The sequence below is a fragment of the Anabas testudineus genome, chromosome 7, assembly GCF_900324465.2.
Source record: "Anabas testudineus chromosome 7, fAnaTes1.2, whole genome shotgun sequence".
NCBI lineage: Eukaryota > Metazoa > Chordata > Actinopteri > Anabantiformes > Anabantidae > Anabas > Anabas testudineus.
The window spans coordinates 9959613-9985097 of NC_046616.1; the positions used below are offsets into that span (position 1 = coordinate 9959613).

Here is a 25485-nt window from a genome sequence, read left to right on the forward strand (position 1 = left end):
GACAAGAACAAATGCTGGGGTTTAAATCCCTACTCAGTAAAATGCGACACTTTTCCTGTGAGGGTGAGAAAACCAGCAAGTGGAAGCTAAATTATTTCCGAATGTTTTGAACAGGAAGCTGGAATTTCTGCCACTTCGCTCCTCTTTGCACAAGTTTTCACAATTTCATTTTAAACACAGTCACACCTGGTTAGAACTTGAAGAAAGAATTTCCTATTGTGCGTATACTGTACTGCCTTGTGCAGCATGTCTGTCAATTTTTCATTTGTTGTTTCCATGAGTTAACTTGGCAAGAAATGTATTTTTATTCACTTTTCAAGGTACATGAGGACTTCAGGATGCTCCAGAATGAATTATTATACATTATGTATAAGATTAAGATCAGTTTTAAGTCCTTCACGTGCAAATACTATGAAGCACAATGGCCTTCAAAGTGCCTTTGAAGGCAGTCTCTTGGCTTTTTATCTCTTCAAGTGCCATTGTCCACATTTTATGATAAGGATGATGTTAGTGTTTTAAATAGCACAGATTCTTATTTCCTGCTAAAGTCCTCACCTTGCAGAGCCTCCTTGGCTCGATCCAGCTCCTGCTCCTTCTGGGCAAGCTGCACGCGGAGCTCGGTGGCGGAGAGCACGTCGGCTGAGCAGCCTCCCTGGGTCTCCTCCAGGTCCTTACTCAACATGTCCTTCATCTGCCGCAGCAGGTGCACCTCCTCCTGGAGCTGGGCCACCTCCTCACGCAGTAGGACTACAACACAGAAAACCATTAGAGTTTTAACAGGCTGACAGCACGGCCCAAAATCTTCTTAGTAAACTTGTGTGAGTTGCTGTGATTTTGCCCGACAGCCTCTACAGTTGAGGAAAAGAGTAGTTTTCAGTTGCGGGGAATTAATATCAGTAATACAGTTGCATCACGTGCATAGGTGGGGTTCACTACAGACGAGTAGAGACAAAACGTTGACATGAGAATGAAATTTGCCTTTGAAGCCGCCTGTTGAACCTCCTCCGCTTTGGCAGGAATTGTGAGAAAAGATCCATTTAATAACCAGCGTCTAGATATTTCCTCCACTGGGTTGTCACAAAGAAGCAGATAATAAAATGAAGACAGAAGCTGATTTTTCTTCTTAATTCCCCTGAAAAAGTTTGAAAATACTTTTAAAGCATCAGCAACAGAGACAGAACTTCACTTGCCTTTAAAACAAGTCATAACAGACAAATGTCAAACTTCTATTTCTTGAAATCAAACCTTGAAAATGAAATATCTAAACTAAAAACGTTTTTTGCACACTCTGCCTGCATATGGAGAGTCATTTCACTCTACTCAATTTTATGCACGCTAAGGGCAGACGGGGGAAGGTTGAGGAAAACTGCTCAGCCCCAACTTGAATGGATCCACTATCAAGTGCCTAGCATAAATCACACTTCATACTCTCATATTCCAGCTCCAATATAGCCGCCTGAAAAAATAAAATTAATCAGAGTAGAATGGGAGAAGTGAGAACAGGAGACTGAATATGCCAAAATACTGTGAAAGACAAATTAAAGACAAAACCCTGCACTTCAGCATTTTAATGAAAGTGTGTGTGTGTGTGTGTGTGTGTGTGTGTGTGTGTGCGTACCTAACCTATATATGTTGTATGCAATCTGAAATAATCCTCACACAGTATGTTTGCCCTTATTGCTGATTTTATACTGTCTGTCTTTCACCACTAATACACCATAACACCAGTGAGATTACATTAATTGATAAATGATCTTTCAGGAAATATAGAAAACTATACTATACATTTTTTTACCAAAATACTGCTCACGTATTATTTTTATATTATCTTTTGTTTAGTAGATATCTACCCTGATATTATTACAGTAGGTTTTGTAAAACTGGGACAACAAACTAAGGAGGGCTTCTTTAGTGCATGTACTTTGCATCTGAGCTATAAATCTGTGTTTATAGCTATAGTTTATAGCTAAGGGCAGACAGGAGTTTATTTTAAACTTTAGTCTAAATTCTGTGACTTGAGGAGGAATTGCATGTACATTTCTGCTGTAAATTATCCTACTATTTAACATTTTAAAGCTTCGAGCGACATCTAAAAAGCTGTGACAGCAGAAAGTGGCTGTCAGTAGTATGTACAGCGGGAACTATTTGTATAGTACTAACACACATCTGTCAATATTTGGTCAACCTGGTCTGATGTCACAGTGGAAACAGACGCAGTAACTCTGAACAGTTCTTTTACATTTTATCTTTAAAATAATTCAGACAGTTAAAGGCAGGTCACAAAACTAGTATTTGTTGCTGGGTGTTTGTGTTTTTCTGATCATTCCAGAAACCCTCACGGTATCTGATGTCACTGTTAAGACAGTCGTGACGTCTGTGTCGGTGACACAACTATCTTTAATCCTGTGGTTTGACCATGACACTAACAGTTCACTCGTTACTAATCTCACAACAGACCTGCTGTTACACTTCTGTCTTCTCCTCCTGGATTCACAGTAGTGATGGATTCAAACAAAGTGTGACACCAACTATAACAGGATATGTAGTGTATGCAGCCTTGCTCTGAGACCTTTTAGCACCACACAAATCACTTTAGCTCTCAACCTTTGTACCAGTGAAACTTGAATGATCCTTTAAGGCCAGTTCACTGCCTGTACGTGATTGTACCTGCTTGCCAGGGCTTGCAGGCCTTTTAATTTGTGTTCACTGGCTAAATGTAAGTGGCTCAGGATAAGGGCTGCCCACTAAATAATGAAAATGAAATGTAAAAGGGGTTATTAGGAGAAGGGTGGAGAGAAAAATGTTGGCGAGTGGAGTGTCATTACACAGAGGTATACTTAATGGACCTGATAATAGAACCACATTTTACAGAGGAAATCAAGCAGCAGCACCCTTATTGGCAAAGACCTAAGAGCTGTCCTATTGTGGAAGTAGCCAAAGACTGCGTTAGTGTTTAAAAATCCCAGTCACAGACTTGATTCGACTGCTCACTCTCGAAGTTTGCATGTATAGAATGTACAAAGGCAGCAACATTGAGAGTCATAAATAAAGGATAAAGTTTTTAATTGTGATTGTCATTATTGTTTAAGGTGACCCTCACTCCCCTCCAGTGTTAAGTTGCTTCTTGGGGTTTTGGCTGATATTATGGGACTAATGTGTTTAAAGACTTGCAGTTAAACTCTTCACTACTTAAACTTAACTCTTGCTCTACTTAGCTTAAACTCTAAATGCGGAGACAATTAAAACGCTGTTACTTCAGTATGTGATTCTTCTACCTTTTAGATTTTCTTAATTGATCCTGTCTGCACTGTTACTTACTTCCACCAGTAAGTTGACAAAAAAACACAACTTCATCATAACAAAACAATTTGACCAGTGGTGAAACGGATGACTGCAGATACATCCTGTAGTGCAAACGTGTAAATAAATACCATCCACAGACAGATTACACAGTAACCTGGCTGCCTACTAGTAGCCGTCTGATAACCATTCGCAGTCCAAAGTAAACAGAGAGACAGAATTTATTATAGTTATTATGCAACACTGAGCTTGCACAAACAGGCAGACGTAAGAGACCATCTCTGACCTTTCAATTCAGGGTAAAACCTCTGTTTGCACTGCCTTTGACAGTGACTTAAAAATTAAACGTTCATCATTATCCACTGTGAACTTGTACCCCGCACTACCTTTTGTTACTAATTACTGTTTGAAAGTAGTGGTACAGTATATTACATGGTGCATTCAGCCTCTGCTGGAGAACTACAGTGCATGCGTAATTAAGAAACGACTTAGTGCTTAGTTTAACACTATACCTAAACTAAACTACTAAACTGTATAACAGGCAAAAAACTATCATTAAACAATAATTTACAGCACTACAATGCTACACAAACTAATACAATGATGTATTGTAATGTACAATAATATATCAGTTACAGAGAACACACCTTCTATTACATACTCACAACTTACAACACTTAAGTGGCTTTTGTTAGTATTTTAATTCTGATCCATTCACACAGATCAGGACACAGTGTTTCCCGATACAAATAAACCTATACGGAGATCATGATTTGACATACTTGCTTCCTGCCTTATATCAAACACCTGGTGACTCATGTTATGTGTTACAAAACTGAATCAAACATTCCAACCTGTTTGTATCAGTGATGGATTATGGTTAACTTCTTGCACTTTAGCAACCGATAGGAAATGCTAGAGTGACTGTCTAAATATGCCACGGCAGTATTAGCAGAGTGTGTGAGGTGAAAGCAGATTTGTTGTTGTGTCCTTCAGTTTTGTGCTGGAGCACTCTAGATAAGACAGTCAGAGGTTGAGGAAGAGAGTGGGGTGGAGTGGAGTGAAGACAGACACCTATTTTTCAATGTCCGCATCGCCTCTAGGTTTTCAAGAAGCACACGGCACATAGCTCTGCATTACAAATGATAGAGTGGAAGCTTTCTGATAAGTGCTATCTCGCCTGCTCCTACCTCCAGGACTCCATACAGTTCATTCACATGAAGGGTCCTGATGGCAAAAGCTGCTTCAACCTTCGGACCATGGTAGAGTGAGATTCACAAATTAAGCATGTTTATTCATATCCAAGTTAGCACAATGACCTTGTTAGTTTTCCCCAATAAAGTATGTAATTAGTTGTTCAAGCATTATGTTTTTTCCTATTTTTGACATCATCCATTTGTTTTCTATTTTTTATTTTGTATAAGTTAACACATTCTGTTTCACTATATAAGATACTGTGCACATCCACACACACTTGGACCTTAGATTTTGCACAATGGTGTAAGTGAAAACGATGTAATGCACTTAACCCTGAAAGGAAAAAGGCATGAATTTTCATGAAACCACAGCAGCCACAGTGAAATGTTACAATCTCAACCAAAGCTCAACTGTCAACAAAGAAAACGTGATAAATAAGGGACAACAAATCTAATCTATCTTCTGTCAGTGTGCAGGACTGTGAGCACACAGACAATTTGACACAGAATTGGGTTTTATTTTGCACTGGTGTGGCTCTGTTGCCATCACAACCACAGTACTAGGGAAGAGATCATGTATGAGGGTCAGATGCTCACTACTTCTCTGCTGCTGCAGAGAAGTAGTGAGCATCTGAGTAGTGAGAAGTAGTGCTGCAGCTCCCCCACTGGTTTCTGCTATTATTTTTATTAATTGCTCTCAATTTAATTAAAAAAGGTACAGGAAAAGAAACTTTAGTGAAATGAGTGAAAAAATACCAACCAGATTTGTTACTCTATATGTGTACTGTAAGGGAAACGTGAAATCCCCAGTAAGTAATAGTCACGTCACTTTAGCAATGTTACAGCTCTTCTACAATAAATCTCGGCATTTAATTAGGAATAATAATTTGAATAACAATGGTATTATAACAAACAGGAATGATATGAACTATTCTATACTATACTATCTATAAAAATTTCATCTAAAAAATTAAATTAAATGCAGCATTTTTAACAAATACGGTTAATAAGAAATAATCAAAAGTCAAAATACAATAGAATAATCAATACAATAGAATTCTCGACACAATGGAGTAAATACGGTAAGATGAGGAACGAAATGCAGCTCATCAGGCACACAAAAAGTTTACATAAGAGCAAATTATAAAAACTGACTCAGTCTAAGGTTCCTAGTAAAAGAATTAGCTTAGTGTTTATATATTCTGTTTCTAATGCCCAGAAATATATAAAATCTAGATGTTTCCCTAAATAGCAAAGGCTTAATGTGTGTTTGCCTGAAATCTTACGCATCTTTGAACTGCCATAGGGATAAAGTTGAGGCTAATGACGACTGATCTTTGTTTCTGACTCAATCTGCAAGCAAATATGTGCATTCATTGACCCCCCACCTCTCCTCCATCACTGCCTCCACTCTATTCCAATTTCCTAAACGTTTTTCTCGCTCCTGGTTATTATGATTCATCAAAACTGTAAATAAAATCTCCATTCTCGACCACAGATGTAAATGACTGCTCAAATGTGTGCATTTGCATAATAGTGGCCATGCATCAGCTGACATGTAGTTGGGACTGGTGAATTATGAACCTGATCAGTGTCATTTCCTGTTTGTATAACGTAAGCAAGTCTACCTGCAGTCATCCACTGGTGGAAATATATTGAAGATTATATATAAATATAGTCTCTCCAGTTCCTCCTATTCCATTTCTACAAAAGGAGCAGAGCTCAGAAACCAAAGTTGCAAAAGGTCCAGCAATCTGTGAGAGAGTCCAGTGGCCATGAGGCAGCTGAAATTGGACTTGGCTGGACCAGGACTGGAGGTTTACAATTGATGAGTAATGACAAAGTATCTAGAGGGGAGAAGGATTTTTAGATTGGTTCTCCCCCACCAGAGTGAGTGGGAGGGAAAGATGGCACGGGGTTCAATTTTTGCCAATTACTGGAGACAAAAATCAATTAACAAGCCCATTGTTCCCACAGCATTCTCATTCGGCCAGTTGCAGAATGCAGACATACACACACAGCATAGAGCAGATGATGGCAAAATATATGCTACTGCTGTGACAGACAGCCCCAACAGTTACACATACGGTATGCAGAGCTGCAGACTACTTCATTGAATGTATTTGTAACATAAAGTACAATAAAATAATTCCTGTTACTGCACAATTTAGACACAATACGAGTGTGTATTGCTTAGATTTCTGTGATATTGACAAAATCAACACACCATTAAGAGGCTGGAGTCCTGCAACTGTGCTACGTAATCAATTACATCCAAACATACAAAATCACGATTCAATGACAGACAAATGCAGTAAAAAAGTGGAGCTAGGCTGTAACATCTAAAGAATAATGCACTGTATCTAGGTCCAACATTATCAGCATCCATTGTACCTCAGTTGTGCAGAATGAACCCAAATCAGGGGTAAAACGTGTACAATAGAAAAAAGGGAATGAGAGAGCAGTCTGGGTCAACAATGTGAGCACTCAGTTCTTTCATGATGGAGAAGCAACAGCCGACATCCTCTTATTTGTTTTGGACTTGGCAACTGAACCGTGGCCCTGCTTGAATGATTATGTTCAAACAGAATCTCTATAAAACCATTCAGAGATGCCACGCTGGGTTAAAAGCTTAACCCATCCGCAATCCCTTGAATATATCTAAAATAAATAGATGATTGATTTTAGAGTACTCGTGTTAGTTTCATTAAGAATTGGGGGGAGAAGAATTCACTATATCCAAGGGATGTGCTTAAAGGCAAAAACACACAACTTATACATGTGTATGTAAGCCGAAGTGCACAAAGGGAAGCATGCAAGCTCATCAATTACTTTTCAGCCACGCCAACTCCTGACTGATGAAAAATTTAAAGCAGCTACTTTCTAAATTGCAACTAGTATTAAAAATGTACTCTTAATAATTGCTCAATTGGAATTGTATTTATCTGTACATGAGTGTCAGAGGAGAAGGAGCTTTGAAAATTCAGCTTACACTGTAGATTCTTACAGAGGAACACAATTTGTTTTAATAGCTTAAACCTTCTGATCTGATGAGCAATTGCAGTTCAACTGAAGGAGACTTTTAATTAATGTGAATGATTCTAATATACACATAAACTCAGGTATACGCAAACCCCCACTCTGCACAGACAGCATGAAGGGATACTGATGAATGTTTGACCTTTGCAGGCATGTATAAGAGCAGCTATTATCTGACCTTTTATTCTTAAGAGCAGACTAAAAAAAGAGTCACTGGACAAACTATGACAGACCATGCTTCTCTGCTTTTTTCTAACTGTTTGTTGATTTTCATTTAATATGAAACTCTAGCATCATTCTCCTGCAACTTGTTTGAGTTGTGTAATTCATCAAACTGAACATCAAGTCTGCTTTAATTTTTCCTCAAAGTTACTTGAGCTTACACAGTGCGGACTTCCTAATTTAATTTGCATTTTAACTGTAACAGTGACAAAGATTGAGGCAGGATTCTGTGAAGAACTAGCTCGAGCAGGTTTGAGTACAGAAATGAATATAAACCAGTAGGTGCCAATAAAAAAACACTGTTTATAATTAAAAATACTCAAAGAGCTACATCGTCAACTGATAAAGAATTAAATTATAAAAAATATTAATTGGTTGAGACATGTTGCCTCTGACTGGAGCTATTTATTATAATTTTAGTGTTAAACACAAAAATAGTGATTGTCACGGATACAAACAAGGTGTTAAAAATCTGCCAGAAGGGCAGTTGCTGCAAAATGCGTCATTATCACATGCAAAATTCTCATGTCTTTTATATCTAATCCTGCTCACATCATTCAAGATGAAGACAAAGACAAAATATATCTCATATCGAGTGAGATGCTGTAGTCTTTAATAAAAGTCAAAGTGTGTGTCTGTCTGCCTTGAACACACTCATCTTTGTGGACCATTGATAGCAAATTCATCACTTGGCCATGACGGTAGTAAGGCCTAAGCTCTGACTGATGAAGACAGCCTGCAGTGTCTGCTGTGTCTGAGAGTGCTTCACTCTGGATTAGCTAGTCAATTCTCATGAGGAGAACAATCTCCCAGCGTCTCCTGAGGAGATGACAGGGTCATGCCTGATGAAGCGGGAAGACAAAAAAGGAAAATACACACCTTGTCTTGGGGCATTCCATCACAGAAATCACACACTAATATTCCGTATTAACAGAGACAATGATAAAGGGAGACTGGTATTCAGGATAACGTACGGTGATGGATTCCAATTTATTGATGAGCACCCCAGGGTGGAGGGGGAGCTTCACATCTCCATGGTTTTTAGCCTGATATACATTAATCATTTCTCTGAATGTTTTGAAGAGTTGAATCTGAAGCTTATAGCGTAGTGGTGAATGTTTAGTATCAATCAGCCAGTAAAAACAGGACTCACTATTACGCATCACTAAATGCTTTCTCTAAAACTGAATCCTCCCGAATTTGACGCTGTCACAGCAGAGACATTAAAATGATGACGCCACTCACTGCGTGACTCCCTCACTTCTACTCAGATAGCGTCGATCAAGTGCTCTCTGTTTTAACATCACAGAATCTGACATCCACATGCTGGCGGGTCTATTTCATGCTTCAGGTCCTTGGAGTAAAAGGGGGCTGAAGATGTGAGAGAGTGGGGTTAGAGCTCAACGGTGAACATAAAAAAAAAACTGATCAGATAAAAAGATCGGCAGAAATCTCTGCTGTATTCCACCAAGATTTGCGAGCGTTATCTTAAAACCTCAGACTCATGTGTCTGTGGATAGTATCAGCCACAACTGGCCAGAACTTGCATTGCTGTTCTGAAAAAAACAAACATGCAAATAGTGCTCACTATGTGCACAATAACTATACTTACTAATAAACATAAATTCATATTTGCATTTTTCTTACTTGAGAAAGGCTTATGTTTCTATGGTGGAATGTAAATGAGGAATGTACAACTAGAATTACATAACCAGCCCATCTCGTCATTACCACAGTCTGTACTTGTGCCAGATTCACAGAAAAACGTCAAAACAATGTATTGTATCAAAAGCTCCCATCTATGATGTGAAAACCACAAACAGTGAGATTATACCCTCCTGAGGCTGCAGACACACAGATACACAGGGCAGCTTTTCAAATTCCTCCGACATGGAGATTAGCTGCAGAGTTTCAGTGAAACTGGAAGGGGTGGTCCTGAGGTCACGAGAATTGGATGGTTGGACAGATAGAAGGATGGGTGGATGGAGCGATTAAAACAAAACTGGAGGAGTCAGAGAGTGCAAATGAGCCAACGTGGCATCCCTTTCACAGAAGTGATTATGAAGGTACAGGCTGGCATCTGTCCTCCCCCATGATCTCCTTATTAGCTCCGTGTTATTTATCATCCACCAGCATGTTGTACAAGTCGGCATTCAGGTGGCAAGTAAATATAACACACACACAAGACCATTTAGCAATTGCAGAAATGTGGATTATTTGCTTACTTTGGGAGATAACCACTTGTGCACATTGCTGTCTAACTCACTAATATACTGGTTCTTTCCTAAGACTATTTGTGGTTTTGTTCTGGACACCTTATACCAAAGAGGACGAGGAGAATGTTAATCAGTTGCATCTTGCCCGGCAGTAATTGCTGCCACAGCTGCACACAGTTGTACCTGATGAGCTGTGCTGGTATTTAGTTGAATAGGAATATTAAATTAATTCAGGTATGATATGAAATAGCATCTGTATGTAAACACACAAATTAGCAAAATTAGCTTGTTTTGTAACATTTATTTACACTGGATTTTGAATTTGGTTCCATTTTCTTACAGGACATGCTGATAACAGTGTGCTATTATGTTTTTTTTTTTTTTTTCTATTAAGCATACTGCAAACAAACTGGTATTTTTAGAGAACAGTCTTGTTATGCATGAGTGGGAGTCACCTAGATAACAAACCAACAACTTCTGATGCAATAGCAATAATCAACAATATCTGTTTTGGCGGCAGATTTGTGTGACTGCCACCAGGGCTGTATGCCAATGCCTGCACAGAAAGCCTTAAAACTCAATTGATTCATGCTGTGAGGTGGATTAAAAGATGAGCTATGTAGAGTATGTGCATTTGTGCATATCGAATTGAGAAGTTCCCTTTGGTGCCAAAAGGTGACAATGCTGTTATTTATAGTCTACGGCCAAATGGGAGTGTAGACTCTATATCACCATGGATATTTCATCAAACCATGGATGAGTCCACACACAGTAGTCAGCACACCTGTATGAAGTGGCTCCTACTACTGTGACACAACCCTGCACTTTGTCAAACTCACTAAACAAACATTTTAACTACATGCTCTGTCGCCAAAAGTAAATACTGTCCCAGAGAAAAGTCAGGATGACAACAATGAGTAAATATTACAGTATGAAGGTTTAATAAAATTTCTAGAAAAAAGGAAACTGTGCACCTCAGAAAACAGCTACAACAGCCCTGCATTACTCTTATAACATTCCTTTTTATCAGGACTGTGACCATAATCGTTTCCTAACCTTAACCAAGTTCTGTGAGTGTCTCAACACAACTGTAAAAAAGTGTAATAACACTGAAGTCTGGACATTAGCTGTAAGCTCCATTACAACCTTAAAACAGTGAGCGTCACCGGACTGAACAAGCCTTGGTTATCGACTGCCCATCTCTGTCATTACTGGTAAAGTGGACACATCACCCAGCTGACTGCTGGTGCACATTGGGTGTGGCTTGATGAGTGTGAAGTCACTGGAAAGGTGATTCAGCAACCAGGAAGAGACATGCAGCACAGTAAATTTATATTTTTCACTGTAGTTAGATGCTCAATTGTGATGCTTAGTCAAATCAGTAAAGGTGCTTCATGTTTTTAGAAAGTAGTGGCACATCTGACTTAGCACCTATCATAATAATTATATATGATTTACCATTATGTTTGACTTGACTCTGACAGGTGTATCTGCTGTATCTATCGTCTATGTCTGCCATAATGGGAGGAAACTACAGTAGCTTGCACCCAAGGGAGTCGCCTGGAGTATTCACCTGCAGTCAGTGAAAAAAGACAATTACAAACCTACAGAACAGCAGAACCAAACTCAGCTGTTCTTACAAATATGCTGTCAAATTGAGCCTGGCTGAAACACACACTGGCTAATTCACATACATGAATACTGCACATTCTCTTACATATATACAAAGATGTATGTATTAATTCACATTCAGGTACATACTCAGTAGCAGGCTTCTGATTTCCAGCCTGGTTCACTGGTGTTAATCAGCAGAGTTAGGCACATTAACATCACATCACTCATCTGAAACACTGCTTTCTCTATTAGAGACACATGAGAGATATTAAGCAGCAAAATCTGAAATGTCAGTGGTGTTGATGCTTAACTGCTAACCAGTTCATCTCCATTATTCTGCTTGGAAACTATCAAAAGCAGGTATGATTATACATAAATTGCTGCTATGGTTACAAGTAAATGCAGCTGCCTGATTAATGTCCAATCCTAGTTAGGAAAAACAAGCCACACATTACCTCAGCGGTATAACAGAGGTTGACACAGAAATATGAGACCGAAAAGTGAGTAAGAACAATTCCGAACACACAACCACACCTGGCATAGTAAGGGTTAGGTAAAGGAAGACACCTACACCCCCTAGTTTGTTTTGCTTTGCACTAAATTGTGTCACCACCACAACTTAAAACATGCTTGAGAAACGGAAATACTCTATCTCGTTATGTGAACCTTTACCTCTGAGATCAGGGTGTTTTTATTCCACAGTGGAAAAGCAAGTGAACTATACCCGTAAACAGAAAACATACAGGTAATCAGCAGAGAACCAACTCCAGTTATCACATCTGTCAGCTTCTGTTTTACAGTTAAAATAGTCTGAAACCAGTCGACAGGAGCTGATGTGGCAAAAATGTTTATGTATTGTAAAATGTGCATTCAGGAAAAAAAACTGCAATTACACAAGACTACAGTGTTTACAGTAGAAACAGAACACAATACCTTGGAGGCCGTTTAGAGACAAACTATGCACCCCCAACACTGTGACCTCCTCATTGACAGATAGCTAAAGCCTCTTACAACCTACTTGGAGCTGTAGCACGACTGTCCTTAAAACACTCAGAACTAAACTTCATACTTTTCATACTACAAGTTAAAGATGGGCCATCAAACTGCATGTCTGCAGATCCTAGACAACATCTGTTCCAGCTTGCAAAGAGAAAGAGTCTCAGTTCAAGCTAACATTAATGACAACTGACTGCAGAATAGTCACATAATGGCCGAGTTTCTGTCTCCATGTTCACACAGTAACCCTTAGTCCGAGGTCAGTGCAGGTCTAAAGTCTCCCAACGGCTGAGCACCAAAAGCTGACTGTGTGAGTCACTATCAGACTTGACACCTGCCAACACGTGAACATCCTTCAGGTAAAAAGACACATCCTGCCTGCTGGGATCTTTAGTTCAGAAAGAGGCTAAAGAAGAAACCTTTGTCTTTTAACCATAAAATCTCTAAATGTGCAGACCTCGCTTTGTATTGAAGACTGCCCACTGCACTTAGTGGTTTACATTCACTCACCAGATTGTCTCTGCTCTCCACCCGACTTCATCCCCTCCTCCGAGGGGAGTTTTCCAGAGGAGTCCAGGATCTGTCAGGTGTGTGCAAAGGACTTTCAGAACAGCCACAAAGACAAAATCCAAAAGTCCTTTTTCCCCCAAGTGGTTCTCACTTAAACCTCAACCATTTCCCTCCAACTATAATCCAGCTCAGTTAACTCCAGGAAACACATCCAGGAGCTGTGTCTTCCCCTCTCGGTGTACCTGTTCAAGGCAGCTCCCACGAGTTCGGTGACACAGTACACTCTGCCCCTCCCCCTCAACTCAAATGGTTTACTAAGAATGGAGGAGGAGGAGCTCAGCTGGGCTGTTGCTACATTTCCCACATTACTCAAACACGGGAGGAGTCAAACTAAGGCGTGGGCTTCCAGGCAGGTGGTTGTCAATGTGTGTGTAGTTTAACACTGACAGGCTGCACACAGGTCTACCAGCTGTTGACCTGCCTGAGGGTCTCAGTAATCCAGTAACTTTAAAAACACTTACTGTATGGTATCATCCCTTCCTGAATGCTTTTAAAATTACCTCTGCAGGGGAAACACTCTTGCTTTTGATGGCATTATTGCTTGGAGATTATTGGCAGTTTGTCAAGGCTATTAACCTGTATTTTCAAGTACCCTGTACTAAGTGAGATGTACAATCAAGTAAAGTAGAAGTATGAGTAGCATGATCATAGGTGGATTTCTGCTACAACAATAAGAGTTATCTCAAGGCACTTTACATTGTTCAAGGTTTAAGACTAAAAATATAACTGTATACAGAATTATATAGAAAACCCAACAACCCTACTTGAGCAAGAACTAGGCGACAGTGGATAGGATATAAGTGGATTAATTAAAATGGTAATACTAATAATTGAAAATGTTTCAATCTCATTGAAAAGCCTCTCCATTTTAAATGAATTGCATTGTTAGAATTTCTTAAATCCACGTGGTAACCAAGCAAACAGACTCTTAACCAATAGTTTTCACAGTTAACACAGACACGAGTTGTTTTATACAGCCACCCTTGCAGTGGCATGTTGTTTGAGTAGTCAAGCAGATTTTCAAAAGGTGATAACCCCATGCATTCATTAAGATTTATTCATTTGCCTTCAAGGAAAAAGATAAAACCTCTTAAAAATCAATGGAATGATAAGTTGGATCATTATTGTGATCCTTCCAATTTAAGTACACATACGGAATTAGTTACAGAAAAGGCAAATCCAGTTATTTACCTTTCATCCTCAACAATTACTATTATGCCCTTTGTGCACCAACCAAAATCAGGGAGTAGTTATAAATAATAAAAATATATACTGGGTAGAATCTGACTTTAATTAAATTCAAAAATTAGTTTCAATGTTTAATAAATAACAATAATTAGCTGCACAACTATCTTTCATTACATTCAACTCAATTCAATTATATTTGTATAGCACCAAATCCTGACAGTAGGTTTATTGGAACATGACTTTCCACTGACAGGAAAAGCATGAACACAAAACTGTGGAGACTGTGGAGTTCACAGTTTTATAACATGCTCAAAAGTGAACATGTTCTCTGTACCAGCACACAAAAGCACCTTTAGTGTCTGTTGCTTTGCAACTAGATTGAATCTTGATCCTTTCCTCTACAGAGTGACATTTGAGAAGCATTCGGTGCACCAAGCCTCTCTCTGAGGCAATAAAGCAGCTAAAGAAAATAATCTATTGTCTATTGTGTCTGGACATAATGGTGAGGAAACTGAATGGCTCTATGACCATGATTGATCCGAAGCAAAAAGTACAGCTGTGTTTCTATAAGGCCAGATAAGAGCATGAGAGTCTGTGTTGTAAACACTTGAGTATACAGTATGGGCATATTACTTCATCATAACAATCAAATGGTTACTCAGCAGATAGCAGAGCGTGAGCTGCTGAGCTATGTTGCACTACATACTTTGAATCCAGTCATTGATTTTTGTTGGATCTTATTTTCCTTCAACAGTCACAAGGCCATTACTTGAAATGGTAACAAATGCCTTGTAATGCCAGTGAATTGAAGGCTGCAGTAGCTATTAAGGACATCATCTGCCTCTGCTGAGTACACGGTGAATTAAGATTACAAATCCAAGGATGAGAGATGGCTCAGCAACTACCCGCTTAGAGAAAAGAAAGTGAGAAAAAGAATAGAAAAGAAATATAAATAGTGCCATTTATTATGTGAAGCTGTGGGTTGTAGTTATTTAAATTACTGTGCTGGTAAAAGAGTCTGGACAAAGAGATGACAAGGTTATGCTGGCAGAATGCTATCACTAATCATCATTCGTTGCTCCTGAGCTTCCATCCAAGTATGGCTGAAAAGCCTGCACATGTAACAAATACAAGAAGCAATGTACACGGAGCACACGAGCAAAGCCATCTTTGCTTGCTCACTAGCTGACTACAACATATTAATTATACTATTATTGTTCCAGACCTGTTGGGACAAGCTGGTGTAGTGTAACGTAACTAGGAAGTGGTCCAGCTGCAGCTCAGGCACAGACACTTATGAAGATAAAGTGCTAATCAGCAGGTCTGTTGGGTTTGCTAATTAAAAGAACTTGGCACGCATTGCCTATTTACACTACATTAAGACAGCATCAAATAACACTACAGGGAATGGAGAAGAACAGGAAATTAACTTTCTGTGATACACATTGCTTGAAATGCATGATGATAATGGAAAAATAGTTTTACCTAAACGGTTTAGGTGAAATTACTAATGCCAACATGGGTCTTTGTGTGATGTAGCATCACACATCCAACAGCTTACATGTTTCCTGAGCTGTGGGATGCCTGGAGGTGATGAGCTGAGAGCACTATCCCTTAAATGAAAATCAATGGACGCAGCCAATCTCTCCCTCTAGAGTCAGTTTACACGATACCTCAAAGAGTAGCACCTCCACCTAACTCTGCCAAGAAAATGTCAGCCTCTTATTGTTCAGAGGAGATGAAACGAAAACAGACACGATGAGAGGACGATTATAAAACGAATTCAGCTTGACTGTGTGCTGCAGTGCTGCAACAGCAGAGATATTTTTTTTCTCCTGTATGTTTCTTTGTTTTGTCGGCCCCGTGTGAGGGGTCCCACAGTGTTTCAGTGGTCTTGTTAAAGCTGCAAGTTAAACTTTAAATTATTCTTGTTGTTGCATTTCTTTCTAAGTAATGGCCTGTTAGTGCATACTTTACCTATGTGGGTCATCCACAGATAACTGCAGAGGTTTGACAAGGAATGTTGAAGTCCCAGATTGGTTGACCTTCATGAAGTAGTCATTTCCTTTCCCATAACCTCACTCATAGCCCTCAACTCCAGAGTTTTTCACCTCAAGCACAGCACATAAATGAGGAGGGTGGGTCGAAGTGAAAATGTCAAGTTGAAAACCTTTGTTTGAAATAAGACCTTAATGTGAGCAACAGTATATTGTTGATCTACTGTGAGTCTTAAAAGCATCCGTCTTGTTCCATTTAATATTTTCTAAATCACTTGTTCACTACGACACTGTGCATCCTACATCTGTACCTTTCCCTCTGGTCAATCCCATCAGCTTTGTTATTTGCCTCTCTGTTATTTGCCTCTCCCACCTTTCAACCTTCATGCTGAGTAATCAGTGGAAAGGAACCGCCAGCCTCCATGTGCCGCTCAGCTCACTTCCACATGTGTCAGCTCTGACAACCACCATCCCGCTCTCACGACAATTCTGAAATTCTCTAACACCGGCTCAGATTAGCTGCCTGTGGGCCTTTTTAACAGCTATTTGAAAGGCAGGCAGAAATTTTACAACCGGTGACTGGATCTACTAGTTGGCTGTTCAGCTCATGTCAAGCTGTAGTCAAAGGTGGAATTCAGAAATAGAAAAAATACCTCTAGTTGCACTTTGGTCCAAAAGCAGTCTAAAGGGTAATGAGTTGTATGGGTTATGTGAAAATTTTGGATCAAACTGGTGTGCATGCAATTTATATCATGCACCGTTTTAAAAGCTATTGATTCTTGTACCTCAAAACAACCAGTTGCAACTTACAGTATACCCACACATTAAAACATATACAGTAATTAAGCACAAACCAATGACAACCGTCTTGCTCGAGTTAAGTCTACTTCATATCCTCAGGGAATCACTTGCATGCTTCAAACTTTTTCCGATTTCTGATGTGTGTAAATTACAGTGCAGAGGACTGGATATTGTTACTGGAGGCAATTTAAGTGCAACTCTCCCATTGGTTACAGGAAGGCTTGGTGGGGGCAGGTGTTCTGTAAAGTGTCAGCGCATGAGAAAAATGGAAGTGCTCAGCAGAGACCAGTCTACACATGCGCCCACACATACACCTTCACAATCTTTATTGTTCTTTTGTTCATTTTTCTCTCTCTCCACTTGCCTCAGTATGATTTTCTCTTGTTAATCAGAATGAATTTGCAGGCAACACGGTGTCCTTACACATTTTTTCACCTTGTCCTACTCCTCACAATGCACTTCATGCCTTTATTCCTCCCTCCCCTTGTCTCTGTGTCCTTCGCTGCTAAGCCTGTTTTTTTTTTTCAGTTTGACTTTTTTGCACTGACCTTCCTATTTTCACCATCCCACTTGCCAAGCTGCACCCACCTAGTGACATCATTACCAGTTAATGTGCAGAAGCAGCACCTGTCTCCCTAATGATACAGTGCTCACCGCTTTCAGTTGTTTCCCTTCTCCTTCCCTGTATCTCTCTTACTGCAGACCTGAGGTGAATTTGCTGATAACACAGCCCCTGTTCTCATTCTGATGGAACTTGTGGTGATATGCGTCTAGGTGGCCTTGGCCACTATAGGGGTTGCTGGTTTGTGCACTGTATGTGTTTTTCCTGAGTCTGCACATTTACAGTACCCATGAAAGAACTAGTGACAGCTGAAGGACAGTGTGTATGTGTGCACAGAAATGTCCTGACACATTCTGTAATTTTATCAATTGAATGTGTAATGTACTTAAGTGAGTGTACTTAAATTGCACCACTGCACAGAAGTAACAGCTTTGTACTAACACACCACAGTAAGAAACATCAGCCCTGTTCCTTTTTTTTTTTATAACTCATGACATCATCACAACAGTCACACTTTAATAGAGAGGAGAGAACCAAATATACCCCTAAGCAGGACACTTTAATGAGGAAAGGGCACCTGGGGTTGCCTGGGTGACACTAAAGATCCATCATGGAACTGGCAGCCTTAAAGGATCAACAATCCCAAAGATGCTTCTATGCTGGTGCCATCGACTGCTACTTTGATCCTCTCTACAAGACTATTCCTCTGGTCATGAAAGGGCTGAAACATGAAAAACAGACTAAAGATAAACAACAAGCAACACTTAACTGAGTTAAGTAAGTTGAATTTAATTCATTTAAGTTTGGCTTACTAGTTAGATCCACTTAAAATATTCAAGTTGATCTAATTCACCAGCCAGTTAGGTTAGAGTTAGAGAATAAATAACGTCTCTAAAGTTTATAGGCTGCTCTTAGGCATGTTTCATGACGATGCAAATGACTAAACACTCAGAGCAGAGTTATAAACACAAATGGAGCATGATAGTGTTCACTGTTAATGAAGCCATATTGGATTTTACACAATGACTGGAAGACATGAATGCATAAAATTTAAAACCAACAACAATTAAAATCATCCTTATAAGGACAATAAGGATGTTTCTAGTAGCAATAGTTACAGAGTTAACAACTGAATTTTCATCTATTTATAATTCACATTTATACTTGTGACGTGAATAAAAGGTACATTAAGTATCATGATACTGTTTTTGGAATAGAAACAACAAGCGAGTATAACAAAATGAAAACAATTGAGAGTTAAGAAGCATAGACATACTGCAGTGCAACAAGAAGACAACTTAATGTAATTGAATACAAATCATTACAGTTGTGTTTATGGTTCAATATGAATGTGCAATAAAGAATCTGTTTTAGTCTGTGCAGATGAAAAGCTGTGTTCAGGTTTTGAAAACTGTTTTTCAAAAAGACTCGCTGTGTTCACTAACAACCTGGACCAGTAGCTACTGTCCTCATTTGCTAGAATCACATGTATAATGGATGCTCATTGCTTTTTCACCAACAGGTGCAAGCAGAAAACAGGATGGGAGAGGAATTGATGACTGCATAAGCACTACTATTAGCTACTATTGCTCACCCCATAATGAAATCTTAGTGGAGCCGCGGTAAAGACACTTTATCTCAAACTCAAGCTGTTATGGATTACTGGGTGCAAATTGTGTTTGCAGATGCCATTATGTGTGTTTGCATCCATTCTTGAATATGTGTGTATCAACCCTCAACACAAACACAACACCCAACGTCATGGCAGAACATCTCATTTTAAGTCAACCAGCTGTGGTTCACTTTTTACCTTTGTCCAGGGAGGAGTCAGGGGAGTTGAAGTCCATGAGACTGCTGATTTCAGTCTTGTAGCAGAGGTCAGTAGCCGGCGGCTTCTGCCTTGGGTGCGGAGGAGGATCTGAGAAGAGACAATAACCAGTTAAGCTGAGAGCTAATATATGAAGTGCAGATATCAAATCGATCAATGTTCCTGAAAGTGTAAGTTCAAGCATGTGTGTGTGTGTGTGACTGCTAATTTTTATTGAAGCATGCTGTAAAATGGGGACAGAAAAAGTGATAAGGAGACAGTGGAAGCCTGTGTGAATGTATGATGCATTCAAGTCCTCATCTGAGTAAGAAAAATAAACTGTAGGCTACAAATTGCAGTGCATGTGTGCAGGAAACAGACACTTGGGGAAACAAAATGATTAATGCAGCACACCGTACCAATCAACTTCACACCATCCCTCTTAGTACACACATAATGAACTTTTACTATTCACTCCTTACACTGTACTAACTCCACAGCAGCTTACCATTCATCAGCAGAGCTACTCTCTCTGGGGAGAGAACACTGCTGTAGCAAACGCATACAAGCTTAAACACATGCAGGGGCACAAACAGAGTCACTGCTTTGAGAGACTGCTGCATACACACATAAATATTAGCATTTTTATGACCAAAGTGTGATTTGATTTCTGGTGAGGTTCAGTAGTTTCTAATATAGTTTTATTTCCCACCAGCGGCACACAGTGAATGCATATTGAATGCATTGCTTCAGGTCAGCTCACAGAAAAGTGTTTGCTAAAATGACTTTGTCACTTCAACATGTGCAGTCCACTTCTGCACTTCTTCCAACAGTGCTCACAGATGCATGAAGAGTTTTACTTTAAAGTAAATTTTGCTAAAGGTCACTTCAAGTGTTACAAGTTTGACTTTTTGAAAAATACTAGGTTGGTAAAAAAAACTCTCCAACACTTTCTCCAACATTCATAATTTTACTTTGCAAACACACACACCGTGAGACATTCCTGCAAACTACCTCTCTTCCTCTCTGACCTCCTACTCCTCCTCCTCCCATTCCTTCTGCCATCAGTCCACCAACCACCTATTAAGACGCTGTTACTGGTTGAATTATTTGCAGTAATTGAGCACAGATGTGTTGGGTAAAGAGCTCGAGGTCTAGGGGTGGTGCTGTCATTATAGCGAGATTAGTCATCACAGTTGTCGTGAAGAACTTTATAAGCCTACAAATAACAGCCTGGCTGCTCGCCCCCACCTCAGGTGATTGGTGAGAGTGCACAAGGGCTGTTTTTAAAACCGCACATGAATTTTTGCCACCCAACACCTTTAAAATGTATAATTTTTCAAACTTGCCCATGGCACAGCCTTTGGCACCAGCAACACAGTTGTCATCTTTTAAATAATGTAATAATTCACAGTGCATACTTATCTGCTAGTCTCAGACTGCTGCTGCCCACGAGCCTTGTGTTTTATCTTCTCTGCATCGTGCCCTGTGCCCTGTATAGGCGCTCAGCAACATTTAGAAGCTTAGCAAGGGAAAGTGCAAGAACATTGTGGACTAAGCCCTAAAATAAGAATTGAACAGTGACAGTTGCTTCACAATTATTGAAAGGAAGTCATTACACATAGAAAAGGCCTATTATGACTTAAATCAAATGATGTATCAGGTCTATGTAGTCTGCACTTTATAAATTACTTGACTAGAACTATAACTGACAAAATAACCTATCTGGATGTTATCATCCATAAATCTTGGCTGATAATCATGTAACCTAAATTTTTGGATCTTTATTGTTCGAGAGATTTCCAACTAATGATCAAATACAATAATCATGATCATTTAGACACACAGCGCACATGTACCTTCAGCTGTTCTTCTTTCATAACCATGCAGTTTAAAATACAACAAGAAGCAAGAAACCTTTTGCTGGACTACAAACATTTTGGTTATTCTCATTCACTGATAAATCAATTGTATATTGTTTCCAAGAATAATACGTATTCAGGCTACTCTTATCATTATTCTTTCAGCCTTCAAATCTTTTAGTGGTGTGCTGCATTGTTTGTGTGCAAGTATAAAAGTGTGTGGCTAAGAAAAACAAGATTCTGCTTATATCCAGGACATAATTGTAATGTTTTGTTGCTCACTGTGGAGGCCTTCAAATCAGTGATTTCAGCATCCTGAATATTTGAGTGTGGTAGAATGCAAAACCCTCACAAAGATCTTGAGTCATTTATTTCAGCTGACTAAAGTTAAAGACACAGTGCAGACAGCGAGAGACATACAGATGAAATGCTGAGATGAAATACTGTCTGGATCTCATGATAGAGACAGAGGGGTAGAAACAATACAAGAAAACCTGCTACACTGCACCAGGAATTAGTGTGAAGCTTTCTACGAACCTTTACTTACAGTCGTTGTATTATTCATGTTTGGGATAATAGATAAGGCGTTTGAGATAAGAGCATCATTTCCTCTCTCATCTTCCATCTTCCCTGTCTTCATTCCTCATTTTCTTACATACCAGCAGGAATATTATCTGACAACAACAGAATAAGCCCACATATCATCTCCCTACCAGAGAGGAGATCTGCCACACGGTGTTAAGCAGTTGTTGTTAGAAGTTATTTTTGTTTTCGCATTAAATTAGAGAGAATATGTGTCTACAGAAGTTAAAACAATGCATACATAATGGACTGTAACAAGAAAGAGAAGTTTAGAACGTCTACATCTGTCATCTTTATACCCAATGCCTGAGAACTCAAATCCAGTTAATAACATCACACTTCCGCTACAGTATCTGAAGCTTGTTTTTTAAGCCACAAAGAAAACAACAGCCTTGCAGAAGATAATATGTTACATATATATATATACTATATATATAGTGCACAGGTTGGTCTGACGTCTGAGCAGACATGACTTTCTTTGCACATGTTTCTCTCATATCCTGAGTTAGGCAGAGGCAAACATTATGAGGTCTTGCCTAAGAGCCTCTACGGGAGGTGGTCCACATTTGAACCCTAGCCTGTCAAAGGAAAGGCAGTGATCTTATATGTAACACACAGCAGCAGCAGCAGCAGCAGCAGCAGTGAAGGCGATTGTTCTAATAATCTTACAAGATTTATAGCTTTTGTGAGAAAGCAATGAACTGGATTGCAGAAGAAAGTTTTTCTTTTTAAAGACTGATGAGAATTTATTACGCTTTATGACTCAGTTCTATTTTCCTCACCATCACACCTCAGTTCACTTTAGCAATGATAAGCAGTTTAACCAGCCGAGCACACAAGGTAATTCTGTTGTGATGAAATAAATAATGATTTGGCCCAGAGACTAAAACAACTGTTGTACCCCATGTGGCACTGTAATGGCATAATTATCCAAATCACTGTATCCTCGCCAAACAGGGAGCACTGACAGAAATTTAGTTACAGCAACTGTCAAACTGTTACTGTGGAATTAATGCAGCTCCTTCTTAAAGTGTGAACAACACTGTTTTAGAAAACTGTATCATGCCAGCTTTAAGCAGAAAAAAAAACAGGCTTGTTAAGGTGATGTAAGTAGACAGGGTTTGAACTCTTACCTCTCTCTTTTTTCATTCTGCAGCTACAGCTACTTCTTTCGCTTTAACAGTTTTTTTTCCAAATGCAACAACGTGAATGCCTTTGGAGAGACACTGTCTTTAAAGCGTACAATGTGTGCATCTCCATTTTTCTGATTTATAGCACAGGCTAAAAAACACCTTCCACATCAAGGAAGGAGACCAGGAAGACGGTGTGTCTGCAGGCTTTTAATCTTCTCCTCTTTGTAAAAGTGCACTATATCATGAATAAGAGTGATTTCAGCTACAGACGAGATGTTTAGGTGACTACCTACTCCAAAGAGCACCACGTTGTCTATCTTGACACATATGCATTTCTATTGGTCGTTCTCCACCTGTCAGCCTAGTGAGAAAGGCTAATTGAAGGTACCGTCAATTAAGTCGTACTTTATAATTTGGCAAAACAATAACAGTCTAAAAATCTGCTAAATAGGTTACTGGATAAAAAAGGTTACAAGAGGTAAGAGATACATTAAAGTACCCAGGGTCCTGTCAATAGTATTACTGTATGACACTGTCATGTTGACTCAGCCTTCGTCAGCAACGATCCCCTGTTGTTTTTAATCTCAGCAGAGATCAATCACAAAATACTTGTCAGGAAGCGATGCATCCTCCAAAATACACTAATGCTGCAAAAGACACGTCTCCTGTTCCTCACTGCTCGGAAACTTAGTTTAAACTCAGACAGCTTTTTGGAAGCCAAATATTTTCAGTCAAAAGTCGATCTTTAAAGCTGAAGTGAAATATTCAGCAACACTGAGTTTGATTTAGTTTGTTATTACTATATTTACTCTTACGGCTGCTGAAAATAGGTCTCATTTAACATTTTCTGATTCCCAACTCGCATTATTATTAATACCTGCGCCTACTTTTACTCCACTTTGAGCACATGTGAGAAGAATTTCAATTTATTTATGCTGGTCCATATGTTTGCCTCTACAGCGTGTACACTCTATAATTCAGAATGTATTATCTCTGTAATCGACCCCTGAGCATCATGATGATGTAGATTCTCAGCTATCGACACAAACACGTGTGAAACATTCTTCTTTTTCGCTGAGAGGCTCAGACAAGCCACTCAGGATGACTTTACTCTCAGTGGAACACATTAACCAGGCATAATAATAATGAAAGACTTCATCTCACGGAAGACCTTGGTGCCTTTACATAGCAGGAATAGGTCTCCCATGCTCTATTAAGGAGTAGACTGATTGAATAAAGCCAGCAATTTACATCCAGTTACGGCACTGGACCGCTGTGCTCTACATTCATTCAGAGTTCAGGTTTGTGGAGATTATTGTAGAGGTAATTCAAGCATTCACAGTTGTAATGAGCTGAACTACATATGGTTATGATTCAAATCATCCCATATTGTAATGCTTTTCTGGTCCAAAAGGGAGCAGTGAGAGGAATTACAAGTTGTCATGGTCAGACAGTTCTCTCTCTTTATCTCACGCTCCTGTCACCACCCCTCTCCCTCGAGTCCTCGCTTTTTCCGTAGCCGACTTACTCCACCACTCCGGCGTCACCTCTTCTTTTTGCCTCCTCATTTTCCATCCTTTCAGTGTCACCATTTAATGGGGTTCCCCGAGCTCTACTCTTTTCCGAGCCTGCAATATTTTATCTGCTGGCACAGAGCAGGAAAAGGCGACAGCTGGAACAAAAGAAGACCCTAATGAGTAGTGGAGGTGATTAAGGAATGAATAGGCGCTTTTGTTGGAACCTTCACCAAGCCGCCCATGTTCCCTGGCTCAGTCTGCAATCTGCAGATAGGTGCTGCCTCTCTTTTCCTATGTCTGCCATCCTTCTTTAATTGCGATGACGTTCTCTGGTTGAGGCTGCTGGACGTGTGATAAAGCTTGCATATTCATGCATTAATCAGCACCAGCCAGGACAGGCCTTTCCCCTCCTGCCTCGAGACCCCAATTCAAGGTGCCCTATAAATATCCTGCAGATAAATAGATTTAATGGACCACTGTGTGATTGCAGAGGCTAGTGCTTAATGATTAGCCGCCCACGCTAACCATTCCCGATTTCAAGACCACTCGTTGTCAATTCATACTGTAATGAAAGGCTGCTGAATGTACTAGGCGTGCAATTCGAAGGAAATGTGTAGGCTGGGGATGTTATTAGTTGGTGTAAGGAGTGAGAGACTAAACCGGGGAGAAGCAGGCTTTTGTTGGTGCGTGAATGCCATTTTCGCAGTGCCCATCAGAGGAATGAACACATAACCACTGTCCGTAGAGTGAAAAATGAACCATTGGCTCTGCTCCAGAGACAGGTGCCTGCAAGCACTACAGCTTTGAAATGGCCGGAGCACAGCCACTCCAACACCATATTTGTTTAGCACTCTGGGTGATGGAGAGCTATGTGACAGCTTGT

The 25485-nt window shown here is 39.7% G+C and overlaps 1 protein-coding gene across 6 annotated transcripts in view; it reads right to left on the minus strand.

Moving 5' to 3' along the window:
• Nucleotides 1-25485, minus strand: part of LOC113167575 (kazrin) — a 125596-nt gene that overhangs the window by 15309 nt on the left and 84802 nt on the right. For 5 of the 6 annotated variants that reach the window (XM_026368318.1, XM_026368317.1, XM_026368320.1 and 2 more), the window contains 2 exons: nt 19512-19619; nt 556-747 (listed from right to left, as the gene is read on the minus strand). In XM_026368318.1, the coding sequence (XP_026224103.1) occupies nt 556-747; nt 19512-19619 (300 nt within the window). Of the gene's footprint in view, nt 1-555; nt 748-13093; nt 13357-19511; nt 19620-25485 lie in introns of those variants that run through there. The other variant, XM_026368322.1, reaches the window with a different exon arrangement.